This window comes from Podarcis melisellensis (genome assembly GCF_964234715.1).
Source record: "Podarcis melisellensis genome assembly, chromosome: 2".
Classification (NCBI taxonomy): domain Eukaryota; kingdom Metazoa; phylum Chordata; class Lepidosauria; order Squamata; family Lacertidae; genus Podarcis; species Podarcis melisellensis.
The window spans coordinates 41,101,916-41,126,106 of record NC_138529.1 but is presented as its reverse complement, the minus strand read 5'-3'; the positions used below and the strand labels follow the sequence as shown (position 1 = coordinate 41,126,106).

Sequence of the window (24,191 nt, the reverse complement as noted above, 5' to 3'; positions counted from 1 at the left end):
GAGTTCTAGAAAATATATTACCTCATTGTGAGAATTGACACCCTCCCTGAAAAAAGAGGTAAAAATGTTTAATTGGCTTTGGTTAGATGAAATTATCTAAAACCAGAATTTAGGGTGAGCATTAAGAATAGGAAATCCAGATGATAAAATAAAAAATGACCAAGATGCTTTTAGCCCACATGCCACTCAAAACAAGGTCCATGCCTCTTTGGAATCTACAGACTTTGCACGAGTTAGAGACCCAGCCATCTATGTATGCAGATTTAGGGGATATCTGAAATACATGCCTCAAAATATATCCATGAAGGGTTTAGGTCACCGGGGGCTGCGGAGTAAGAAAGCATGGCAGTTAAGTTTCATTGTACATGACCTTCCAGTGGTTGGCAAAAAAATGCAGAGATAGAGACAAAGTGACACAATGCTGGTCTGTGTTTTTGCCACACACAGAGGAGGGAAAGAATGGTTAAAATCACAAATTCATTCTTTTTCTTTGCTAAGTTACAAAATGAATTTGAGCCTATGAACAATTAGCTTCCAAAAAGAAGTGTCTTAATGTTGAACTTTCACAACGTCTATATTTGAAAACCTTCGCTATCTACAAACAAACAAAAATACCCCACAAGAAACCACTTCTTAAGAAGAGGAACATTGTTCCCCATGTTTCTAGGGTTTATATACTCTGGGCATGTATTAGGAATCCAATGAACACTTTATCCCGAGATTTATAATGAATTGGTTAATCCAAATGGGAGATTTCCCCAGACTTCCAAATTACATAAAAGCCTGCCAGAAATCTAATCAACCAATGCTACTTGCTTAAATAATAAAAAAAATTTATCTTGTTCTTTGTGGTGTTGCTTGGCTTAGTAAGTCCTTGAAAATATAGAGATGTCTGTATTTTGTGGATACAGATAAATTAGAGAGAGCATAAAGTTCAGTGGAGTCCTACTCATAATATTTTAAAGCAAAAGGCATTTGCATTAAGATAAATACTGATTTGCAAAGGATGAGCTATAATTTTCTAATTGCAGGCTAGCATTGGTTTCAAACTAGATCTCCATTTTGCCTACAGAAAACCCAACTGTTCAACATATTACTGAAAACTAAGCTGAAGAAGAGAATAAATTCCTAGTACTGTATTTTTCATGAGGAGCAGCAAAACATTCTAGAGTTGCTTTCTTCCCTAACATCAGACTCCATCTTCCTAGTCACTATAGTCTCATTGTATTTCCATATTTTACATAATAAAGCTATAATGTAACTGCTGCCTGAAAATGCTGCCATTTTTCTCTGTACTGTAGTCAGGTTAGGCTAAACTACTTTCTATATTGGCTGTCAGTATGCAGCAGATACATAGTTCTTGTTCTTAAAGGATCATCTTCCACAACTGCCTATAGTAGTGAAAGCAGAAGCACCAGAAGGTTTTATATAAAGATATGTCCTCAGATGACCATGTTCCTGACTGGCAGCTTTTATTTCTGATTACAGCTTCACTCTGAGGGAGGAATCAGCTTTTACAGGAGACAGAGCTGCAGCCACTCCTTCTTTGGCCTTCCCTCCTAATGCTGTGCATTCCAATTTACATCATCCTCAATTAGCATAGCCTAAGGTCAGGGATAGGGACGCTGGTGGCGCTGTGGGTTAAACCACAGAGCCTAGGACTTGCCGATCAGAAGGTTGGCGGTTCGAATCCCCACAACGGGGTGAGCTCCGGTTGCTCTGTTCCAGCTCCTGCCAACCTAGCAGTTCGAAAGCACGTCAAACTGCATGTAGATAAATAGGTACCGCTCCGGTGGGAAGGTAAACGGCGTTTCCGTGCGCTGCTCTGGCTCGCCAGAAACGGCTTAGTCATGCTGGCCACATGACCCGGAAGCTGTACGCCGGCTCCCTCAGCCAGTAAAGCAAGATGAGTGCCGCAACCCCAGAGTCGGTCACGACTGGACCTAATGGTCAGGGGTCCCTTTACCTTTAAGGTCAGGGATGAGGGGAGTTATAGTCCAGCAATATCTGAAGGGCCACACATCTTTGACATACACAGATCTGAGAATCCCCTGGCCATTGTCTAGCACCCAATACCTGTTCCTTTCATGATGTACAAATGCAACCACCTTTTGAGATGAAGACTTGCAAGTGCTTCCATCAAGGGAAGTTGTTGGAGGTTTTACTTTTACTTTTTATATCATAGTGATCTTGGCACCAATGAATTCTGCAATCCTTCTTCCACAAATCAGGAAAAGGTTATGAAGCCATCCATTTTTTGGTCCATATTCCCTACCTTGTTTTCAGCACCCTTCTCTCTTACTAGAACTTAAAGCTGAGTAAGTAATGCCAATTTAGCTGTTTTATTTCATTCCTGAATGCATCCAGAACGACAAGGCATCAAAGATCTTGTTCATGTCACTGCTAACCTTAATGAATTCGACTAGCAACAGAAATCCATAAATGTTTGGTTTCCCATAACACAGCATGATACTTTTCTGCAGTCAGCTTTCCATTACAGTCTCCACCATAATTTCCTACAGCCTGTATTGCTGTCCTCAGTACTGCAAGAATGTTAAGTAAACTGATAGGTAAATTAATAGGTATGTGCATGCTGATGACACCATATGCAGTTTCTGACAGTTGTTTGTGTGTTTAGGCAAATTTTCTAGCTACATGATGTCTCCACTTTGCAAAGCCAACTGCCGATTTTTCACAGTTCTTAGTATAGATGAACTCATAAGAGTTAGAAATGCACACCATTATTCCCATCCGTTGCTTTTTAGATAAAAACATTTATTTGCAGAAACATCCATCTGGCAGCTTGTATATAATGAATGATATATTGAGGGCTAGTAAACATTTCTAAAGGGTGACTTACTTATGGCTTCCAAGCAGTCTCTCATTCAGGCAGCTCGCAGGGCAAGAACTGCTTGACTGTGGATAGGCATTATGTGCCTACAGACCATTCTTGGAGCCAAACATATAACTTTTATTCATTTCACAGTGTAGCAATGCCTGAAAATTCCTTTTGAATCTGCCATTTGGCATTCCTTGCATTTGCGAAATGCCATTCCACAGATAGGAGGACTTGTATCGGCTCCTTAACACCAAGGCCACTTTGTGGCAATGCACATTCACACCTTTTTCTTTAGACTTCAGTAAACAGCATAGACAAGATGGGATTTGGGATCAGAAATACATTCCAAGTCCTATAGAACAAACTATGCAGACATCTATTTTCTACCTTAGTTAGTATTACAGACCACAAATATGTCACTTGCTAAATACCATGCGCCTACAATGTAATAATATTCATCAATTCTTCAAACCAATGAACAAAGTTCAGACTACTGGCCGAAAATGGTTTAATACTGTTTATAGAAAGCTTAAAGAATACAAAATAATAGGAATGGGATGGAGATTGAAAGTAATTATACCCTTGTAGAACTGTGTATGTGAAGCGGTTTATCGTTTAAGTAACATCCATGACAACTTTGTTATAGTCTCTTTCTGCCCCATGAAAGTTTTTCCAGTGAGAAAGCCTCAGAACCATGCCCAGAGTAGACAAGCTGTACAGACAAAAATCTAATAGTAAGAACCTAAGTTGTCACAGTTAGAAATGGGGGTAGCCCAAGTCAGAATAGGCTGGCCTGAAATGTAGCCGAATGGCAACATGATGTATTTTCCTATTTATTTTAGATTTAGATCAGATTTTGAGGCAACTTCATATTATGACTGGAGAAAATAACTGAACACTTCCTACTACAGATGGGAGAGAGATTAGTCATTACTTTTTATCTGCAGTCTACTTTTTCATCAGGGGTGCAAAACCTGAGCACCCAGTTACGACTGGCTGCTTAAAAAATTGGTCTGGTGATTTGCCTAGGAGGTCAGGAAGAAAAATGTTACCCAACTCATATGCATTCCTATGTGGTCCTGGTTAACACATCCACTTCCCATAGAATCAATCCTCTCACTTAACAAACTATCATTATTTATTTTCTCTTCTATTCCCCTCCTTTATATATTCTTCTTTGACTTAATCTTTTTCTGCTCTGTTCCTCTTTCATCTTCACTTCCACCCAATATTTTTCTCATTCCCACCCACACACCAGTTTTAGGCTTTGACACTTTTGTTTCTTTCTTTTTGCTCCCACACTTTGTCTTTTATTGAGACATGTGTGTGTTTATATATACACCCCTTTATCTCAAAAAGCCTTCCCTGAAGTAGGACTTAGACCAGTCTATGACTTCTGGGAAGACTTGGGCCACTGCATGACATCTCAATTAGACACTCAACACATTAATGGAAGGAAAGATGGACATCAGAATCCATCCTCTCCCTGGAACATCCAGATGTCTTCCTCTCCATGGGCTCCTGGGAAATGTCTGAATCCTGTGTTTTACTTCTGCTTATCACTATAGTTCATAATAATCACCATCACTTCCTTCAGGTTGTTCTGTAAAGGTTATCACCAGGCAGGGTTAGGAGGTAGCATGCTTACTAAGATTAGTACTGTTTCCAGGATGCATGTAAAATTCTGAAACTGCTTACCATCTCTGAAGGGCTGCATGGGCTCATCTCCCCAGGAAGGAGGGAACGGGGAGAAAGGTGATTGTGAAATGCTGCATTCAGATATGGGGGCCGTGCTTTTGCAGGGCCCAAACCCAAGCATCTCTCTCTCCTGATTTGGCGATGAAGGATCTGTTCCTAGTGCAGACTGAAGCATAGGGTATTCTGATGAATTGGCTAGTAGCTCCTTCAAAATGTTAATTGGTGAGATGGTGAGCTCCCAGTTAGTGATTCCAAAATCCCTCAGGTGAGCTCGGGCATGGCTGGATAATCCTGCACGTGTGTCAAAGCCAGCCCCACAGAATTCACATCTCATTAAACTGAAAGTACTTGGATCAAAGTTTGCAACTGTGAAAGAGGGGATAATAATCAGTGTCATATTAAAACATAAAGAACAGGCAATAAATGCTTTCAAAGAACCCCCACTAGATCACATGATTTATTTATTTTTTAAAAAAACCCAAACTATGAAAACTAGACATTGCAGAGATGCTATAACATCTATTGTTGAGAGGGAAAATATGGGAACATACATACCCATCTTCAAGGAATGAAAAATATTAGAAAAATTGAAAAAATTATAAATTGAATACATACTACCTTTTTTCTTCTTCTTTTGGAAGGAAAATTTTTGCTCAATAGCTTTCACTTCTTCTGCAGAGATGAAGTGACGGACATTGTAGCTCACACCCACCCTGTTCAGGTGGCCCCGCACGTGATTGGCTAGGCCAATCCCATTGTGGAACCTGTCAGGACAGTACGGGCATTTCCTCTCCTCATTCTTCAGCATCAATGAATCTGCATCCAGAAGATCATCCAGTTCTAAGGAGCTTTCTAAAGAGGAATCTAATAGGAAGACGCCTAAGGGAAGGGATTCATCCATTCCAAACTCTTGGGAAGGAGGCAACATCTTTTTCTTGAGAATCTTCATCTTGGGCCGCTTCATCTTTCTGGGATAAATATTAATCTCATCAACAAGAACAATGGGGACCATGTGACGTAACTGATGCTGCTGCCCCGCTGATGCTATTGGATAATCTGTTGCCTTCAAAGTGCCCCTGAAATTCCTTTTGAGGTCCAAAGCAGATTGAGGAATAGCAACAGGCCTGAAATATCTATTCTCTGCTAACTCTATTTCTGTTGCTAAAGGGAATTCTTCTTCCATACTCCTAATATCGCTTACGGGTAACCATTTGTGCTGGAGTTCCTCCAGCCCACCTGGGTGGCTTTTGGCATTCTCTCTCTCAGTCTCAAGTGGCGGTGCTGTGCTTTTATTCCTTATTTGTTTCAGGGCATGCGGAGAATAAGCTTTCGCTGAGGTAAGAGTAGACAAGATCTTATGTGAAGAGCTATAGGGAGCTCGTTTCCTAGCCCGAAAACCAGGCATTGGGATTTCTTTTTTATTAGTGCCATTGCTTTTATTAAGTCTCTGGTGGCCCACTGTGAAGCCATGAAGGGATTCATAGTGGGACGTGGTTTCACAGTGGGACTGGGGGAAATGTTTGCCTGCTTTGCTCAAATAATCAGTTTCTGAAAATCGGCCTGACCTGCTAGGGCTGTAGGCATCCCTACTAGTTCCAGGCTGGTTTACATCTGCTTCAAAAGACTCCGTGTTCCAGGACAAGTGGGAATGAGCATATTTCATGTGTTCTTTTAAAATGTTTTCATTTGGGGCTGGAAAGCTGCAAAGCATGCAAGTGCTAAGACCTTTGCTGCTACTGTGTGCATGCGCCACTTGAGGTACATGATCATTTGGCCTGAAATGTCTACTATATATGTTGTGCATGGAGCTGTCCCGTGGATCACTACCACGGGAACTGCCAAACAAGTTCACATTCTTCAAACTTTGATCTTTCCTCTCTTTGACATGCATCTTTGCATGTTGGACAAACACCTTAGAGGAGTTGGTTCCAAACACACACTTTGGGCACTGTAGCCTGGCATCACGGCCTTCATCTGGGAATTCATTGAGCTTCTGAATTTCCTCAATGATTTTTTCTCTGGACTCCTGATGGAGTCTCCTGTGCTGCTCTAGAGAACCAATGTCCCCAAAAGCCCATCCACATTCACTACAGGTCAACTGACACTGACCTCCAATGCCCTCTCTGCTTTCATCCAGCCCTAGTCCCCTGTTATGCTGAAGCATATGGTCCATCAAATGTTCCTTCATCTTAAAATAGATGCTGCATTCAATGCATGTGTACACAGCTGGGTCCTCTTCCTGCGCTGCGCCATCTTTCCCCTGCTCCTCCACCAGGGCGTTGCACATATAGGGTCTTGTGTCATCATAGGTGCTGCAGGAAGGAGATTCCACAGACCGCAGAGGAACACGTTCCGAAACATCTCCGGCATTAGCAGTCCAAGCATGTTTGCGGACAGAAAGGTCTGTGGCTGTCTGATGCCCCGACATCTGTAATGCCCACTCAGCAGTGTTTGCAGAACTTACTTCGGCTAAATCGGAGTCCATTGCCTGCCCCTTCCTGGGGGAGAGTGCACTCTCAACAGTCCTTGCTTTACTTGCGTGAGGATTTTGCATTTTTCTAAATACTGGCAGAGCTAACAAAGAAGCTTCTCGTGCAGACTGTCCCCTAACGGCCAGGTTTGTTGCTACATCTGTTGGCTTATTTACATTTCTGTAGGGAGGCCTTAGCCCCTCATTGTGCTCAGAAAGCCAGTCAAGCCTCCGAAAGCCCTTCTTTCCCAACCCTTGCCTTTTGTCTAAGTGCTCTTTGCTGAAGGCTTCTAGCTGCTTTGGTTCATTGCTATGGTGTCTTTCATCCCCACTAACAGTCTGTGCTCCAAGAGGGGGTGGTGAAGTTTCCACTGCTGCTTTGCCAGGGTCTAAAGGCTCAAGCTCCCCTTCTAGATCATCCGTATTCCTTTGCACAGTTTTTATAATGTTAGGTTCCATTGCAGAAGTGGGTTCCTTTGGATAAGAATTATTTTTCCGTGCTGCTTCCTTGGAGCTTGCTAAATCCTTCAAACCAGGGAGTCTTTCTAAAGTGCTTTCTTCTTTGGAGACACTACCCATTGTCTCCCGTGTAGAGCAATCCCACAAGGCAGTCGTGCTTCTTTGATCTGCTGAGCCCCTAGATTTTGCTCTGTAACAGCCTTTCCTGGATTTTAAACGGTCTTCTGCCTTGGTGCTGAAAAGAACAGTCAACAAAAATCAGCTACAGGAAATGTATTGAATTGTTGCTCTAAAAAGATATATGCATTTATAATCATGAACTATTTATTGACTCTTAAGTCACAGCTGAGATCATGCATTCTACACAGCCCTCCCTTTGCTGCTGCATGGAAAACTGGTGTGCATGCAACATTTCAAATGCCTGTATACATCTCCCTGTGCACTTCCATCACTCAAACAACAACATTCTCAGATGAATCATTCCTCTTCACAAAAGGCAACACAACACCTCAAAGCCCTACTCTATCAGCTCAACCTGTTGGTGGCTACTGCCATTTGGATCCTCTTCTCTTAGCACTTTCACCTCAGTAGCTATTCTATCTGGCTACTATGTAACCATAAAGTATTTTGTATTAAAATTGGCTTTTTCTGAATTCTCCTATTTTACCCTCATTATATATCTTTCTCTTTTCATAGTATGGCCTTTATATTTTAAATCGGAAGGCAGAGACTGTGATAATTTTAATTTTTTGTACCTCTCAGAGCCAATTTTAGTCACTTTATCATCATAAAGAGACAGGACTTCATATATGTTTCTAACTAGATAATGCTATCTAAAGTTTACATTGTCCCTTCATAACCTACTATTGTTCAATTATCCAAAAGAAACCTTTCATTTCCTGCACTGGAAACAGCCTTAATTTTGCTAAGCGACTCTGTAGTACTTGCCATTGGGTCATGAGCCATATTCATTAGCAGTGTTTTTTGTTGCTGTTGTTTTCTACCATTTACCTCATTAAAGAGATATAAAACTTGCCATGATGCTTCTGGAGCAAAGTCACAGGGCCAAACCACAGGTTATTTTAAACATGCTTGTCACTTCCCAGATTCTTTTTTTTTATTTTTAGAAAAAGCAGCTGTACAGCAGGTTTGTTTTCTAACTCTCTTTTCTCCATGCCTCTTCTGACAAAAAAAACCCTGTTCTCCCCATCTACTATTGGCTGCCCAAAAGCACTACTTGCAGTAAACACTACTTTTGAGGTGCTTCATAGTCCAGATCCAGATTAGAGCCTCACACATCTACATTTTCTGGGGGAGGGGGAAGAAAATGCCCAGTGCTAACCATGATTTTAAAAATGTTTGGTTAATGGATCTGAAGCTGTCCCACCTCCTAGCCATTGTTCCATCATCGTTTTACTTTTTGTACTTTCAATTTACACCATTGAATTTCTGTACTCATTCATTTTAGACTCCTTGCGCCTTTTGGATGCTGACTTCTTTCAGCAGAAGCTATGTTTGGATTGTTTTCTCTCTGGGCTAAAGTAAAGACAGACTTGTCTGAAATGAACTATACACTTCATCGGAGTTCCATAATGCAAGTACTTTCAACATCTTCCTTGGCCAAGGTCATCCCAGATGGCAGGGAAAGAAAACAAGAGCACTTAATGGAGCCAGCATATCCTCTGCCAAGCCCATAGAACAATGAAGAGTAGAGAAATCTGATAATGAATGGTTGAAGCTTCATGCAACATAAAGGCCTAGAGACTGAGCTCACACTGCAGTCTTATGTGCCTTTGCTAGGCAACAAGTCTCACTGATTTATCAGATTTTATTTTCAAGTTTGTTTGTTTGTTATGTTTATAACCAACTGCTCATCGCTCAGCGTAGGATCAATAATCAAGTGGCAGGTATATATTCTATCCATTGATCCAATGACCTGAGCAGCAAGCTTCTCTGACTTGACTATGACCCACTTCAAAACGAGAACCCAGGGAAATTTTCCAGGAAGGATTACATGAGTGAAGGCACACATGTTATATTGAATGGTATTATACTAAGCTTGATGTTGCAATACAAATGAAAGACCTTGGGAACTGGCCCACAGAGATTAAAAATGCCAAGCCCTGTAATTCTTCCTCTAGCAATTTCAACACTTACCAGGCTTCCTTCTTGCGAGTTGTGTTTGAGACAACAGCACAAGGAGAAGGATTGGGCTCATCTGCAAGAGAGAAAAGGCAGCATCATATGCCTGACTTGTGCAGCATACTGGGGCTTCAAGTGTACTTTACAAAACATGTAATGTTATAGCTATAAAGCTTTCCAAGCAGCTAAACCCACCCAGTTTGTGTCCCTTCCTCAGGGCGGGTTTGGATTAGTATGGGATTTCTAACCCACACTGTTTAATCCCAAGCACCAACAATTTGATATATAATCATTCTAGCAGTTAAGCAGTTTAAAATGAAACAAGATAGATGTAAAATAAAGCATGTCCAAGAATCCATCTTATAAGTAGTATAAAAACAAACAAACACCCATTCTAGTGCCTTAGTATCAAAATACAAATTTGCTTCCTCTGCAAAGTGAGATAATTTCAACTGAAGCAAAAAGGAGTCTCTCTCTCTCTCCCCCCCCCCATAAACTGCTGGTGCAGATGGCCAGATCTGAATCAGTATCATAGCTGTGGACAAACAGTTAAAGTCACCCTACCCACCAACCCACCAACCACCTCTTGAGCCAGACTGCACCACCACACTGGAAATTTGTGTTTCCACACTGGAAAGTTGGCTTTCTTTTGTGCAGAAAACAGGAGTGGGTGTGAGAGACACAAAGCCCTGCTTACAGCTCGTAACACATGGAGGGTGTGCTAAAGCTCACATTATGATAGTATATCTTGACCTGCTAGATCTGCAATGAATGCCCACACTCAGTCACTTCCAGTTCTGTGTGGAATGCAGGCTTGATTCATCCCAATCTTCTGTTACGTTGGCAAAAGGAAGCAGCCACCAATATCTGGCCAAAGCTTCCACTGAACCTTTTCTTTTGTTAGAATCCATACACAGCTCTAGGACCCAATTCTATGCCAAAGTGCAATGTAATCTGGTTTAATTCTACAAAATTCCCAGCAAGATGGTCTGCAGTGGGAAACTGTGTGTTGCTGACGCCACAGTGCATAGGATGGCGCTTCACACCAAGTCATACCAATGGTATGTTTAGCCTATTATTGTCTACACTAACTGGCAGCAGCTCTCCTGGATTTCAGGCAGGAGTCTCTTCCAGCCTTACTTGGAGGTGCCAGGGGTTGAACCTGGAAACTTCACCATGTAAATCAGATGCTCTACTGCTGAGCTATGGCTCTTTCCTCAAAGAGTCCTTTCCTTCCCAGAACCTGACTACTAATAAAATGGCTTAGGGAGAGGAACTACAGAAGTCATACACTGTACTAACTAAAGGTGGTTTTAACATGATTCAAGAACCGAACTTGGCATGTATATTTCATACCCATTTTGTCCCCAAATGGTGGAGCAACAGGGTTTTCGCTAACTTTCAACTGATGATAAGAATTTAACAATACCTGGATGTTAGTCAAATAAAATGGAGATGATACTGAAAACAGAACCAATTTAATAAATGCAGAACTCAGAAGCACTAGGGTTATAACACTAAGGCCCAAACTACACATGGTGTTGAATATATGTTTCACATTTAATGGACAGGGCTATGTTTTGTTTTTCAACAAATAGCATGGGGTGGGGGTTACTGGGATCACAGACTGGGAGTTTAACCCTTTCTACCCCTGCTGTAATTCTAATAAAAGTTGCTCTCTAACACTGTTATTTATTTTGACAGGGATCAAGTGCTGGGGAGAAAAAGAGTTGGGAGTTTGGCCATAACTCAGCAGAGGTTTTTGCTGAGGCAATTTCTAAAGTTTTGAGAGTACCGGCAGGTGGAAGGAATGGTGGCATCTTGCTGACATACATTGCTACAAATAAAAATATTGTTAATATGTGGCTCTAAAGGGAAGAGGCACATTTGACAAAATGCCAGAGCTTACAGGGTCAACCAAGTGCTACTGGAGAGCACAGGACAGGACAGGAGTATCAGGTTGAAACTGAAAAAGCCTGAATCTGCGCCGTCCATTTTTGTGACTGAGTCTTTGTACATTCCTTCCTGCACCTGAATGCCTTCACGGACTCGAAACGCAATGGCATCCCGGTTATATCAGGCATTGTTTACATTTGTAGTGCAATGAACATGTTGTGGTTCGAGGGCCCAACCCCCGCGAAGTGAAATGAAGACACAAGGACATGTGATATAAGGTTAATGGGCTAGAAAAGGCCACAACTTTATTGATTACAGCAATGAAAAGGTATTGGCTTAGGCATTGGATCGAAACAAGTGGGTTTATTCACCAGGGGTTCATCACCTGTTGATGCTAATCCAACTATAGGCTCACCCCTACTGTCACCGCGGGTCGTGCCATGGCCTCCCGCCAAGCAGGCATCGGACAGAATACACGACCGCCAGATTCCTTTAACGGAATACCCCTAAAAATTGAAGGCATAGGCGATGGCCACACCTAGCACTTCGACACACCACAACACATTATTCCAATGCCTAACCTACCCACCAATACCACAAAAGTTGTGACAATTGCTACGAGGTAGGCGAAAAAACCAAAAAGCCTATTGCCAAATGGGAAAACTCCTACCAGGCCCCCCGGGCAACCAACCTAAGGTCCATAGCAAGGCCAATGACCTAAGCCCTAACTAAAAGGGAGTGGAGGGTGGGTGACTCGTGATGGGACGACGACAAGGAATGAGGCCAGGGAAAGGCTGGCGCTGCAGCAAAAGGCTGCTGAACATGCCCCCACCGCGGCACCTGGTTGGGTGGCCACCGGGGGGGGGGGACGTGAGACCAGCCAGGTGAGCTGGAGGCAGGGCAACACCCCCTGCTGGGCGGTGCTCGGGCTCCCGCCCACAACCACTCCCCTCTCTTTCAGGGAGGAGAGTCTAAAGAGAAGAAAATAAAACAGCAGGTTTTGTATTTCGTACTAACGGTAGGCAAGCTTTACAATTCAATGTGATAGTCACTTGCAATGATCCTAGGAAGGAAAAGTTACCCGTGCCAATCCAGGCCGAAGACAGATATAGCATTTTATCAGTGTGAGTTTGCCTTCAGGCCAGCTTCTCAGCTTGCCTGGTATACTTACATAACAGCAAGTCAAACAGAAAGTTCAACCTTCCCAGTTATGCTTCATGTGGGCTATTCACTTAAAAAAAAGAGGAAGCTGCACATACAGATAAAACAGAGATCAAAGATTAAAAAAAACCCCAAACCAATAGCAAAACTAATCTGAGAATTGGAAAGGAGGTGTGTACAAGGCAATCAGTGGCATCCAGAGATGAATCTCCCACACTTAAATGGAAATACTTTGAACAACTGCAGAATGGAACACTTTTCCAAAACCTGTCCCAGGAGAAACGGTTATGTTTGGACTGAACAGACTGAGTGCTCTCCCACTAGTCTGAGGACATACAAAGAGTTCCTTTGGACCACATTAAAAGCCTAGCTAGTTCAGCATTCTCTTCTTGCTGTGGCCAACCAGATGTCCATGGGAAACCCACGAGCAGGACATGCGTGCAACAAATGTGCATATTTATCTTCACTGTCAGACTTTGATTCAAGATGCACAGCCATGCCGTAGCTTGGATGGAAGTGAATCTTTTCCAAACAGCCTCTGCTTAAATACGTCCGTGAAAGAGAATGAAAGACTCTATTATACACCATCTTCAAGCCAAGACATGGAGTATCTCCAGATTTCTGTTACAAACCTGATGGAAATCCAGGCCAAAAGAGATAACACCTCTGAAGTTTTAGAACACTGCCTGTCCAAAAGTTCTTCACATTTTTAAAGAGTGTTTTGCAAGACAGCAAAAAAATGAAATTAATATGTTGGTGGACAAAGAGCAGGGTCCTGTTTGTTCAGGGGGAAAAGATACCAAGTAGGCTAGTTTCACTTGAAAGGGAGAAAAGAAGCTGGAGAGAACTGCAATCTTTATAAAGGGACAAAGAAAGGTAAATTTTGAAGTATTAAAAATATGGAGCTGTTAAGGAAAAAGCAGTAGAAGTACAGATAAAGAGAGAAGGACAATGGCAGAGGTGGATCTTAGGAATTCTTTTGTTCATGAGAGCTCTAGCATTTCTATTTTTAGAAACGATCTCCTTTAGAGGAAAAACAGAACGATTTATCTTCTTACTGATGAGCACAAAACTGTACTCTGTGCTGCAAGACCTCATTTCTTGGAAACAGCAAGAGATGAGAGAATTTAATGTCTTGATCTTAGAGGCGAACATTTTAACCTCTCTGGTAATCCAAAATAAACTTTGCTTCTGAATATTCAAGAATGGGAGTCGTGGGTTTTTAGAAAAACAACACACACACACACAGCGCAGGCAGCAGTTTTCCCCTTTAATCACAGCCACAGTTTCAAAGCTAGAAAGCATCCTCATAATCTAAATAGTACAATCTGATCCGTTTTTTCAATGAAAGAATAGATATAGCAATCGAGTTTTTAAAATGATGCAGAAGTGCTACTTATCTGCCATCTTATCTGCCATTATATTGGTGTATGCTTTACTGTTTTTTGTGAACCATGTAACAGCTACAGTTCTCCAACTGACCTCTCCTCTAGTCTGCTCTGATGCTTAGCACAAACCACCCTGCCAGGCCTACATCAGGTTCATAGTCTTGAGCTGTTCATAAGATCCAGAGCTGTGTTGCTTAAGAAAATAATTGGTAATCCTTATATTCTTTTCAAAAGACACTAACGCATCAAACAATTCCAAGCTTACCTTCCTCTAACCAAGAAAAACAGCCTGCACTGAATTGCAGGGGGTTGGAGTAGATGACCCTAGAGTCCCTTTCCAACTCCACAATTCTACAATTTTATGATTCTTAGGCATATTTTTTGAAAATAAAATTACTAAAGCCAACTTTAATACTGATATATGAAGGATCAGGATTGAGGTTTATGGAAAGCACATTGGACATGAATTACCATATTACATGAAGATACAGTGGTACCTCGGGTTACATACGCTTCAGGTTACATACACCTCAGGTTACAGACTCCGCTAACCCAGAAATAATACCTCGGGTTAAGAGCTTTGCTTCAGGATGAGAACAGAAATCATGCTCCGGCGGCGCAGCAGCAGTGGGAGGCCCCATTAGCTAAAGTGGTGCTTCAGGTTAAGTATAGTTTCAGGTTAAGAACGGCCCTCCGGAACGAATTAAGTACTTAACTCAAGGTACCACTGTACATGAATTACTATGCCTTGAACATAAAAAATAAATAAATATTTGGATAACATATGTTAAGAGCATAAAATGTAAAACACTGGTTAAATGCTCAAAAGAATTGGCCTTACTGTCCTTCTTCCATAAGATAGATTTTATTATTTTAAAAGATTTATAAACTGTTCACATTATAAAATATCAGAGCGGATGGCAACAGAGAGATCACATCCAAGCCTAACAGGGACTTTGGAAAACTACCCCAGAAGATCAAACTAGATGACATCAACAATTTTGTGTGTTTGAATACAGGACAGGCCCAATGGCATGGAAAGAGGGGTGGGAGGGAGAATCTGGTTTTAAAAGCAATGAAGAGGGGGGAATGAATGAACACTGCTGAATCCTCACCCCACCAAAACACAGAGCTTACCACCCTGCACTGTCCCTTTGGAAACTTTTCTCCCAGCAGAATTTCCAGCATTAAAAGTTGCCCTCGCTAAGAGAAAAGTGTTTGAGGAGAGAAGCCACAGCTCCTTCAGCCACTTGCTCCTTCTCCTTTTAAGACTAGACCCCCTGTTTCTATGTGACTGAAGCTGTTCCAGGTTTAAAAGTACAGAACGGCTGCTGTCACATCTAGTTCGACCTAATCTATCATCTGCTGGGCATATCAGCATGATCTTCTTTAAGGGAATCTGCTGCTGCACCATATCATTTGTTGCTGTTAGTAATAACAAAATGCCTCTATAGCGGCAGCATTCTGTCTTTTCCTTTTTACGTATAAAAGTAGAGGAGACGATAGATTAAGGACTCATAGTAGTCATTTGGCATCCACTCTTCCCCCCCCCCCAAGCTTTTATAAATTCTGCAGGACATCCCCCCCCCCCGCAATGGCTTTCCTCAAGTCCAATCTGACAATATGCCATTCATTCCAAGAGATTTAGCCTTAATGAAAAAAAACCTTTTCCGTAAATCACGAGGAAAAGTCAAGTATTACGCTACAAGTAAAACAATTTTATTAGTTATCAGGAAAAAGGTGTCATGACTTCAAATGTGATAAATACTATATTTATATAGCCAGCAACAGCACAAGCAATTATAGATAACCTAGAAAACTACAGTCTCAAAAATGGGGTCATAGAAATGGGATACACTTCAAATGTATAGTACTGGACATGTCACCAGCACAAACACATTTTTAACAAATGTAGAAAGAAAGAAAGAAAGAAAGAAAGAAAGAAAGAAAGAAAGAAAGAAAGAAAGAAAGAAAGAAAGAAAGAAAGAAAGAAATGGCAGTTCACAAACCCATGTATGTCATTTGACATTCACTAACTCAGTTTATTGTGTAAAAGAAAAAAGAGCCATGTTTAGGCAATAGAAAAGCTCTGTAATGGATTCAGTGAAATATTTCTGTTCTGTGGGGCCCTGTGTACTGCCCTTTTGGGGAACTCTATTCACCTAAATACATGTGACTGTGTCCAAAAATACGATGGAGCTAAATGCAAAAAAATAATAATGAGTTAATTAGTAACATGGGTTATCTTTTCCTGAGTCCAGATTGTCTGGTGTGCTGTTTTTAAAACTAAACAAAACAGGCCACAAGAAGATCTGGTGTAAAGGTATAAAGACAATTGGCAATTGGCTTACTAAAAAGGAAAATGTGCAGGTAATGTTCTATCCAATCAAAGCATGGCACATTTGGACCAGGAACACTTAATTCAGAATTATGAGCCTCAGAAATAAATAGCACGAGCAGGCACATAATTTATCTGTCTCCCTAATGGGGAATCTCTGCTTGTATTTAACAGGATGATTCCACAACAGTAACTTCAGCCTGAAACATAAACTCATTGGGTTTTATCCAATGCTAGTACTATTCAGAGTAGACACCATGAAATTAATGACCATGACTAACTTAGGTCCATTAATTCCAATGAGCCTACTCTGAGTAGGATCCACCATTGGATGGGGGGGGGGGTCACGCTACTCAATGTTTCACTCAGCAGTGAATATGACCACTTAACCATCTCTAACATAAGGGGCAAGCAGTTGACAACATCACTTCTGATTTATCCAGAAGACCAACCAAAGTGTGCTTCCAGCTACATTTCAGTTGGGCAGTTGCACTATTCCTAATTCAAAGGTAACTTCTAACCCACTACTTCAAGGGGCTTACAAACAGTAAACAACTAAATGGTAAAAAAAACCCCAAAAACCGAAATCCAATACAATACAACAAAGCCATACAGGCATGGACAAGACTATGGATGTTATATGCCAAAGCTTAAGACAAGGAAAGTATGATATTTCTACAATTATTAAAATATAGGTTTATGCCTTTGGTTACTTCTTGTAAACTGCTGTAAACACAAGCCCTTTATCTAAATGTAAATGCACCTTAGAGAGGTAATTAGGGTGCAATGCACAGATAAACTGTGCAGAGGTGTGACTCCCCTTCCATGCCACCACAAGGGGCAAAAGTCCTTGCAAACCCCAGATACACACAGCTGCCATGTAACCAACTGATGCTGGAGTACAGTGGTACCTCAGGTGAAGTATTTAATTCGTTCCGGAGGTCCTTACTTAACATGAAACTGTTCTTAACCTGAAGCACCACTTTAGCTCATGGGGCCTCCTCCTGCTGCTGTGCCGCCGGAGCACGATTTCTGTTCTCATCCTGAAGCAAAGTTCTTAACCTGAAGCACTATTTCTGGGTTAGCGGAGTCTGTAACTTGAAGCATATATAACCTGAAGCGTATGTAACCTGAGGTACCACTGTACTCTGAACAGCTCCTGGCTAGGCAATAAGATGGAATGGGCTTATGGCCATCTGGCTGGAAGCCATAGCTATTGATTCCACCAGTCACTGCAATTTTGCCACCGGTTACAACAGGTATCTGTGCTTCACAGTGTCCCGACCTCAAGTAAACTCAGGATTTGACAGAACGGAGGAAATTAAACATAAGCATATCAATGGCACACTGCAGCTCTGAATGGCTGAGTTGCAGATCTGGTCCCTGGGTACTTTGAATGCCAAAATAACTTTGATATGAAACTCAAGAACTTCCTCAAGGCCCTTCCTAAAGCCTTTGTGCAATATGTTTACAAGCCTTCTTGCAAATACATAATAAATAAAAATAATGCAGGCATGGAGAAAGAAGAATTAGTATCTGTCATTCTAAACATCACAAATACTACGACCCAACAGAGGCCTGCAGCATTGGCACAGCGACAGAGCAATCATGATAGGAATTAATGTTCTATCTAAAGGGAGGCTTTGCAAAATATTGTGTTTCAAGTGCTGGGATAATATGACATTCCATGATGGAAAAACACAGACTAGAGGGAAGAGATGTGGACCTGTGTGCAATGAATAAACAACAACAATGTGCATTTATTATGTAATAAGTTGCTTGTGAAGAAAAGTTCTGACTCTGGTGTTTGGCTGGAGCCGCACCAATTACTTTTTTGCTGAAAGAAACCAGCTAGATGTGGCACTGCTGTGGCGTTCTTTGGAGAATATCAGATCACATCACTGAAAATCTAATGAAGCAAACTAACTTCCATTTAATTAAGGGCTTATATCACCCACTAGGGATGCGGGTGGTGCTGTGGGTTAAACCACAGAGCCTAGGACTTGCCGATCAGAAGGTCGGCGGTTCGAATCCCCGCGACAGGGTAAGCTCCCGTTGCTCAGTCCCTGCTGCTGCCAACCCTGCAGTTCAAAAGCATGAAGTGTAAGTTGATAAATAGGTACCGCTCTGGTGGGAAGGTAAACGGCATTTCCATGCGCTGCTCTGATTCGCCAGAAGCGGTTTAGTCATGCTGGCCACATGACCCGGAAGCTGTACGCCGGCTCCCTTCGCCAATAAAATGAGATGAGCGCCGCAACCCCAGAGTCGGCCACGACTGGACCTAATTATCATCCACTAACAAGTGAAAGTATCATTTGTTTTTCAATTTTTTCTAATATTTCTTACCCATCCTTCACCATAGTTTTGTGGGAGGTGGGGTAGAGGTAGAACAATTCAGTGGTACCTCTGGATGCAAACAGGATCCGTTCCAGAGCCCCGTTCGCATCCTGAGCAGAACGCATCCCGCGTCTGCGGGTCGCGATTCGTTGCTTCTGCGCATGACATCATTTTGAGCATCTGCGAAACCCAGAAGTAACCCTTTACGGTACTTCTGGGTCGCCGCGGGACGCAACCTGAAAAGATTTAACCTGAAGCGTCTTTAACCCGAGGTATGTCTGTATTTGTTACAATTACAAAAACAAGAAAACCCATTCCAACAGAACAGAACAATATAAATTCAGCAAAAGTGGTGTGTCCCACAAAACAAAATATCTTCAATGTCAAAGACCAGGGTAAAGAGGTGCAGTGAAAGCTACACAATGAAGGTGCTAGACATACCTCTGTGGGAAAGGAGTGCCACAGTTTAGGGGATGCCACAGTGAAAGTCCTCTCCCAGGCCATATATTCTGCCCTTCTGAGAGTGACTGAACTCCCATGAGAGCCCCTTCTGCATATCTTAAAGGGTCTGTAGGGCTGGAAGGGGTGGGGTTGCCATATTTCAAAAAGTGAAAATCTGAACAAAGTTTGGGAAAGCTGTTGAGCGACATGGGTTGCCATACATCCGGATTTCCCCCAGACACAGTTTATGACTGCATAATGGTCTTTCAGATATTTGTGGCCTACATCTTTTATCCACCAAGTGAATGTACAATTTAGATAATTACTAGGATCTTGTCTGTCCATTATTTCTGTTTTAAAGGAATACTTTACATCAGATCACTTTCCATTCGCTTGGCTGGGGGTGGGGGGTGGAGTCATGTGTACAAGGGTTGATTTCTTTCTGGTTCCTCATCTTGGAGAAACTTCCCTGCTACTCTCTAATGTGCAGACTTGTCTAGTTGCCTAAAATGGATCATTGGAAAAAAGAGAAGAGTCCAGAGGTCTTCTGCAGAACCAGAAAGCTGTTGGAGTAGTAGGTACCCTGCAGGTTTCCATTATGACCGACCGTAAAGAATGCTTCTGATGAGAGCACTATCAAACCAGTCTGGCGCTTAGGTTTCAAATGACAGAGAAATCCCTCAAGCAGTCAGGTTAAATGCAGGATGAATGTTCATTGTTGTATAACTGCACCACAAACAAATCAGAATGAATGCTCAATAAAAACCAGATTTACTGCTGTGTCAGCTTTATATGAGCAAATCAGGGTGACTGCTTAATAAATAGGTAATATATTCCTCACTCTTCTTTTCTCAATTTCTCTCTCTCTCTCTCTCTCTCTCTCTCTCTCTCTCTCTGTCTTTCAACATTCTGTGCTACTGACTTATTACTGGGCTGTTTAGGAGTCGTCATCCCCTCAGATTTTTTTTGTATATTTGGGCTACTTCAAGTCTGTGTCAGTACTTCTCCTGTGCACAAACATGGGAAGGCTCAGGTTGGTAGTAGTACTGTATACTGATTAGGCACTCAGAATTGTATTGACAAATCATAAACACAACAATAGCAACCATGTCTCCCCCCAAAAAAAAACAAACCACATGGGAACATGGGGACAGGTGTTTGTAAAAAACATGAGCTAGGCTTGGTGCCAAGTATCCGGTCAGCAACTTTTGTTAATTCAGGTTTTCAGCTATAACAGCACACCTTTCCTGCTTAAGGGAGAGTGCAAAGAGAAAAGCCAGAAGGCAAGAGTAGACAACTACCCTGATTAAGTAAGATCTAAATGCTCGGGAGGGACGCGGGTGGCGCTGTGAGTTAAACCACAGAGCCTAGGATTTGCCGATCAGAAGGTCGGCAGTTTGAATCCCCGCGACGGGGTGAGCTCCCGTTGCTCGGGTCCCTGCTCCTGCCAACCTAGCAGTTCAAAAGCACGCCAAAGTGCAAGTAGGCGTTTCCGTGTGCTGCTCTGGTTCGTCAGAAGCGGCTTAGTCATGTTGGCCACATGACCCGGAAAAACTGTCTGCGGACAAACGCCGGCTCCCTCGGCCAGTAAAACGAGATGAGCGCCGCAACCCCAGAGTTGTTTGTGACTGGACCCAACGGTCAGGGGTCCCTTTACCTTTTAAATGCTTATGACCACAGAAGCACCTGAAATGCTGCAGACCACAAAGAAAATCCAAATTGCATGGTTTTTCTGGGGGTAACAGCGATGGCAAACGCACTATATTTCTGACCAAATATGAGTATTTAGCATTTGCATGAAGTACTTATTCTCTGAGCATATCTGGACATCCTCAGGCCAAACTCTATTTTGCAAAGGTAATTAAAGTAGACACATATCCAAATAATCATTCAAAATGTGCTCTAGCTACATCTTGCCATTTGCTGAGACAATGGCATCATTTATAGGCCAAGCAAAATGGATGGAGGAGATTGGGTAAGGGAGGAACAGGCTTACAGCAGGGTAAGAAGCCTTGCCAAGGTTGGGGCAGGATTGGGATTTGTTTTTAAATTGCAGGCTGTGTACTTCAGCCCTAGAAGTGGGGAACACTCAGTCATAACAAAAATCTACAAAGTCAGGAGAAAATCTTCAACAAAAAGGCAACGCAAGCACTTTTACAAAGCAAAAGGAAACTAAAAGTGTAGACAAAATAGTGAGGGGAGGCATTAGATGAACTTGTGCTACATTCATTTGTAAAGTCAAGGTCACAATCCAACAGCTGTCTACAATTCTTGTTCGATGGCAGTTTACACATCACTAGTTGTCTGATGGGGGTAGAAAGTAAAAGACTGAATTTTCCCAACAAAGAAAATGCAGTACCGGGAAAATATACGGTAATTTCCCCACAGAAGCGCTCTTTCCAGGAGGACACCTGGATCCTATACAACAACTAATGTAAGAAACCACTTTCAATTCACCTCAAAAAACTGGATAAGCCTTGAGATTTGAAGATTTAACAGGTCACAACATCTCTGGAACGTGCATGTCTGGAATTACAGAAGAAACCTATTTGCCTGGTGTTATAGGTCAGAAGTCAAGGCATTCTGAGTTAGGGTTTCCTGAAAGTGTTGGCCTTCAAAAATACTGGTGGGAACAAGCTGGTATTTCATCTCTCTGCTGAATTAACTTTTTTCTATAAGTAAAGCTAAAATTTGGTCAAGATAATTTTTCTAAATGTCATGAAATGCATGCAAAAAAGCTATTACCAAAAGGTCATCCAGTAGTGTAGTTGCATCACCATAAGGATTTTTAAAGATATAAGTCTTGCAGAAAATCAGAAATGTTTGTATTAATCAGAAATGTGCCAGATATATGCAACTAAAAGCTTTTAAAAGGGATGAGGAGATTGAGCATGACTTGCAGTGATTTTGATGGTATCTTAGCTGTCTCTGAGTGCCGATCCAGGTCATTGAGCCTGAGCTTCCACAGCCACGGCCCAGTAGATATGTTCTGTGCTTATGAAAATATTTAATTCTCTTGCTAACTATGCAGTTTTACATGCATACTTTATACTTGACTTCTTTTAGTAATGTTTTCTTTTGATTTTTTTGTTATCTTTGCTGTGTTAGATGTGCATTCTGTAGTTGACCTCCTTTGCAATGTTTTATTTTGAAATCTTTAAGATAATATTTTAGTTTTCTATTCATTATGTTGCCTTGAATGTATACTTTCATGTTTTAATGAGTTGTTAGCCGCTTTGAGGGTTTTTTTCATAAAAATATAAAGTGGTATAAACATGAAATGAAATAAACATGAAACGAATAGAAAACATCCTGGCCCTCACTGACAAGTGACAGTCAAAGAAATCACACTCCCAGCTCTGTTTCTTCCAAAGTCATAAATCAGATTGGTACATAGGCAAGGCACTGGTTACAAGGTTTAGCAGGTGCAAGGAAATTATAGCGACATGGTTAAGCACCAGCTAAGACTTTGATCCAACAAGCAATGTGCCCCTTGCATCTTCCTTTTGAACAGCAAGGTGAACACAGTTCTTAGCACAGCAAACAGCTGCAGTCCTGGGACAGGGTAAGTAAATGGGCACTCAGATTCCTATGAGTCGGTTGGGCCTTCAAAGCTTGTCTGTGCTGGTATCTCCATGGAGGCAGAAAAGGAGTTGGCACCAGCACAGCATCTCAGTCGTTTCCATAGAAGGGGGAAGCTCTTCACTGATAGGAGGTGGCGCCAAAGGCAGCTCCACAATAGGAGAAGTCTGACGAGAGGCATCAGATACCACAGGGGAGGAACACTTCCTTGTCAACCCAGTTGATATCTCCTCTGGATCCAGATGCTTACTCTTTGGATCATGGGCCTCTTCCTTGTATTATGACATTTATTGGGAGCACAATTTTGCTTCCTCCAACCTGCTGGGACCCTCCCCGGGTCATCAAGCTCCAACTCCCCAAACTCCTTCCATTCTTTCATAGGACTGAACCACCCCCTCCATAACATCTCAGTGGAGCTCATTAAACACAAACTGTTAAAACACAGTTACGAGTGCTGCTGCATGCATTATAAATATACAACGCTATTGCAATCATGCAGTCATTCTTACTGAACTACGATTCCAGCTTGATGGGTCTACTGTTCATCTTCTCACACTGATCACAAACTTGGCTGACACAGAAACCATTAGGTCTTGGAACACTGCACTAATCAATTGCAAGCTTAAATGCTTTATCATCTTTAGGTGGAGCTCCCAACCATTCATAATCAAGGCACGTCAAAACCACAAGTCCATTTCCAGGAGCTTCTGTGGTGTGCTGATGAGACATTGCTATGACCCCAATGAAAACAACACCACCACAATAGTGCCAGACATGGGGTATTGCAAGTGTGTGGGCAAACTGAACAACCAGATGCACAAATAATTAGTAACATCCCTTCTATCCACTGTCTCAGCCCACAGATCTCAAACTCCCTCATTGTTGGTTTTACAAAGCCTGTAAGATTTCAAAATTGGATCTGAAGATGTGGCCTAAATGTTAGGGGGCAGCTGCTTCACATTCTGGACCCCTGAGAATGCTTGCTTCAACATTCATTGGTCACCAACTTCAAGTGAACGTTTTGGTGATTTTTGGCATCCAGAGCTCTCTCCATTTCCTGCTGCTCCACAGTCAAAGAGCACATCCTTTGTCAGATTTAAAACTTAAGCATAACAAACTCAGAAACATAATGGCAAGTTCCTCACAGAAGGAAGCTACAGATACAGCCGCTCAGAAGAAAGAGCTGTGAGTTTATGAAAGAGACCTTTGTGCGCTGACAGTCAGAGTCTTTAAGAGGCTGGCAGATCTGAAGCAGACTCAGTGTGACATCAGGATAAAAGCAAAAAAAGTTCTTTCAGGCAGCAGAACACATATTATAAGACCACTCTTTTCACTTCAGCAAGCTAACCTGAATACCTCCCTCACCATCAGATGGCAACTGAGACTCTTCTACTTTCACCTACTCCCACTGAGATAATGTTTTGGAGGAGCAGATTTGCC

At 42.0% G+C, this 24,191-nt stretch overlaps 1 protein-coding gene across 10 annotated transcripts in view; it reads right to left on the bottom strand.

Annotated features, from left to right (window-relative positions):
• WIZ (WIZ zinc finger) overlaps positions 1-24,191 on the bottom strand; it is a 54,997-nt gene that overhangs the window by 16,451 nt on the left and 14,355 nt on the right. For 8 of the 10 annotated variants that reach the window (XM_081894926.1, XM_081894927.1, XM_081894924.1 and 5 more), the window contains exons 3-5: positions 9,624-9,684; positions 5,153-7,701; positions 4,538-4,903 (exon numbers count right to left, since the gene is read on the bottom strand). In XM_081894926.1, coding sequence (XP_081751052.1) covers positions 4,538-4,903; positions 5,153-7,701; positions 9,624-9,684 — 2,976 coding nt within the window. The remainder of the gene's footprint in view (positions 1-4,537; positions 4,904-5,152; positions 7,702-9,623; positions 9,685-24,191) is intronic. The other 2 variants (XM_081894929.1, XM_081894925.1) reach the window with 2 other exon arrangements.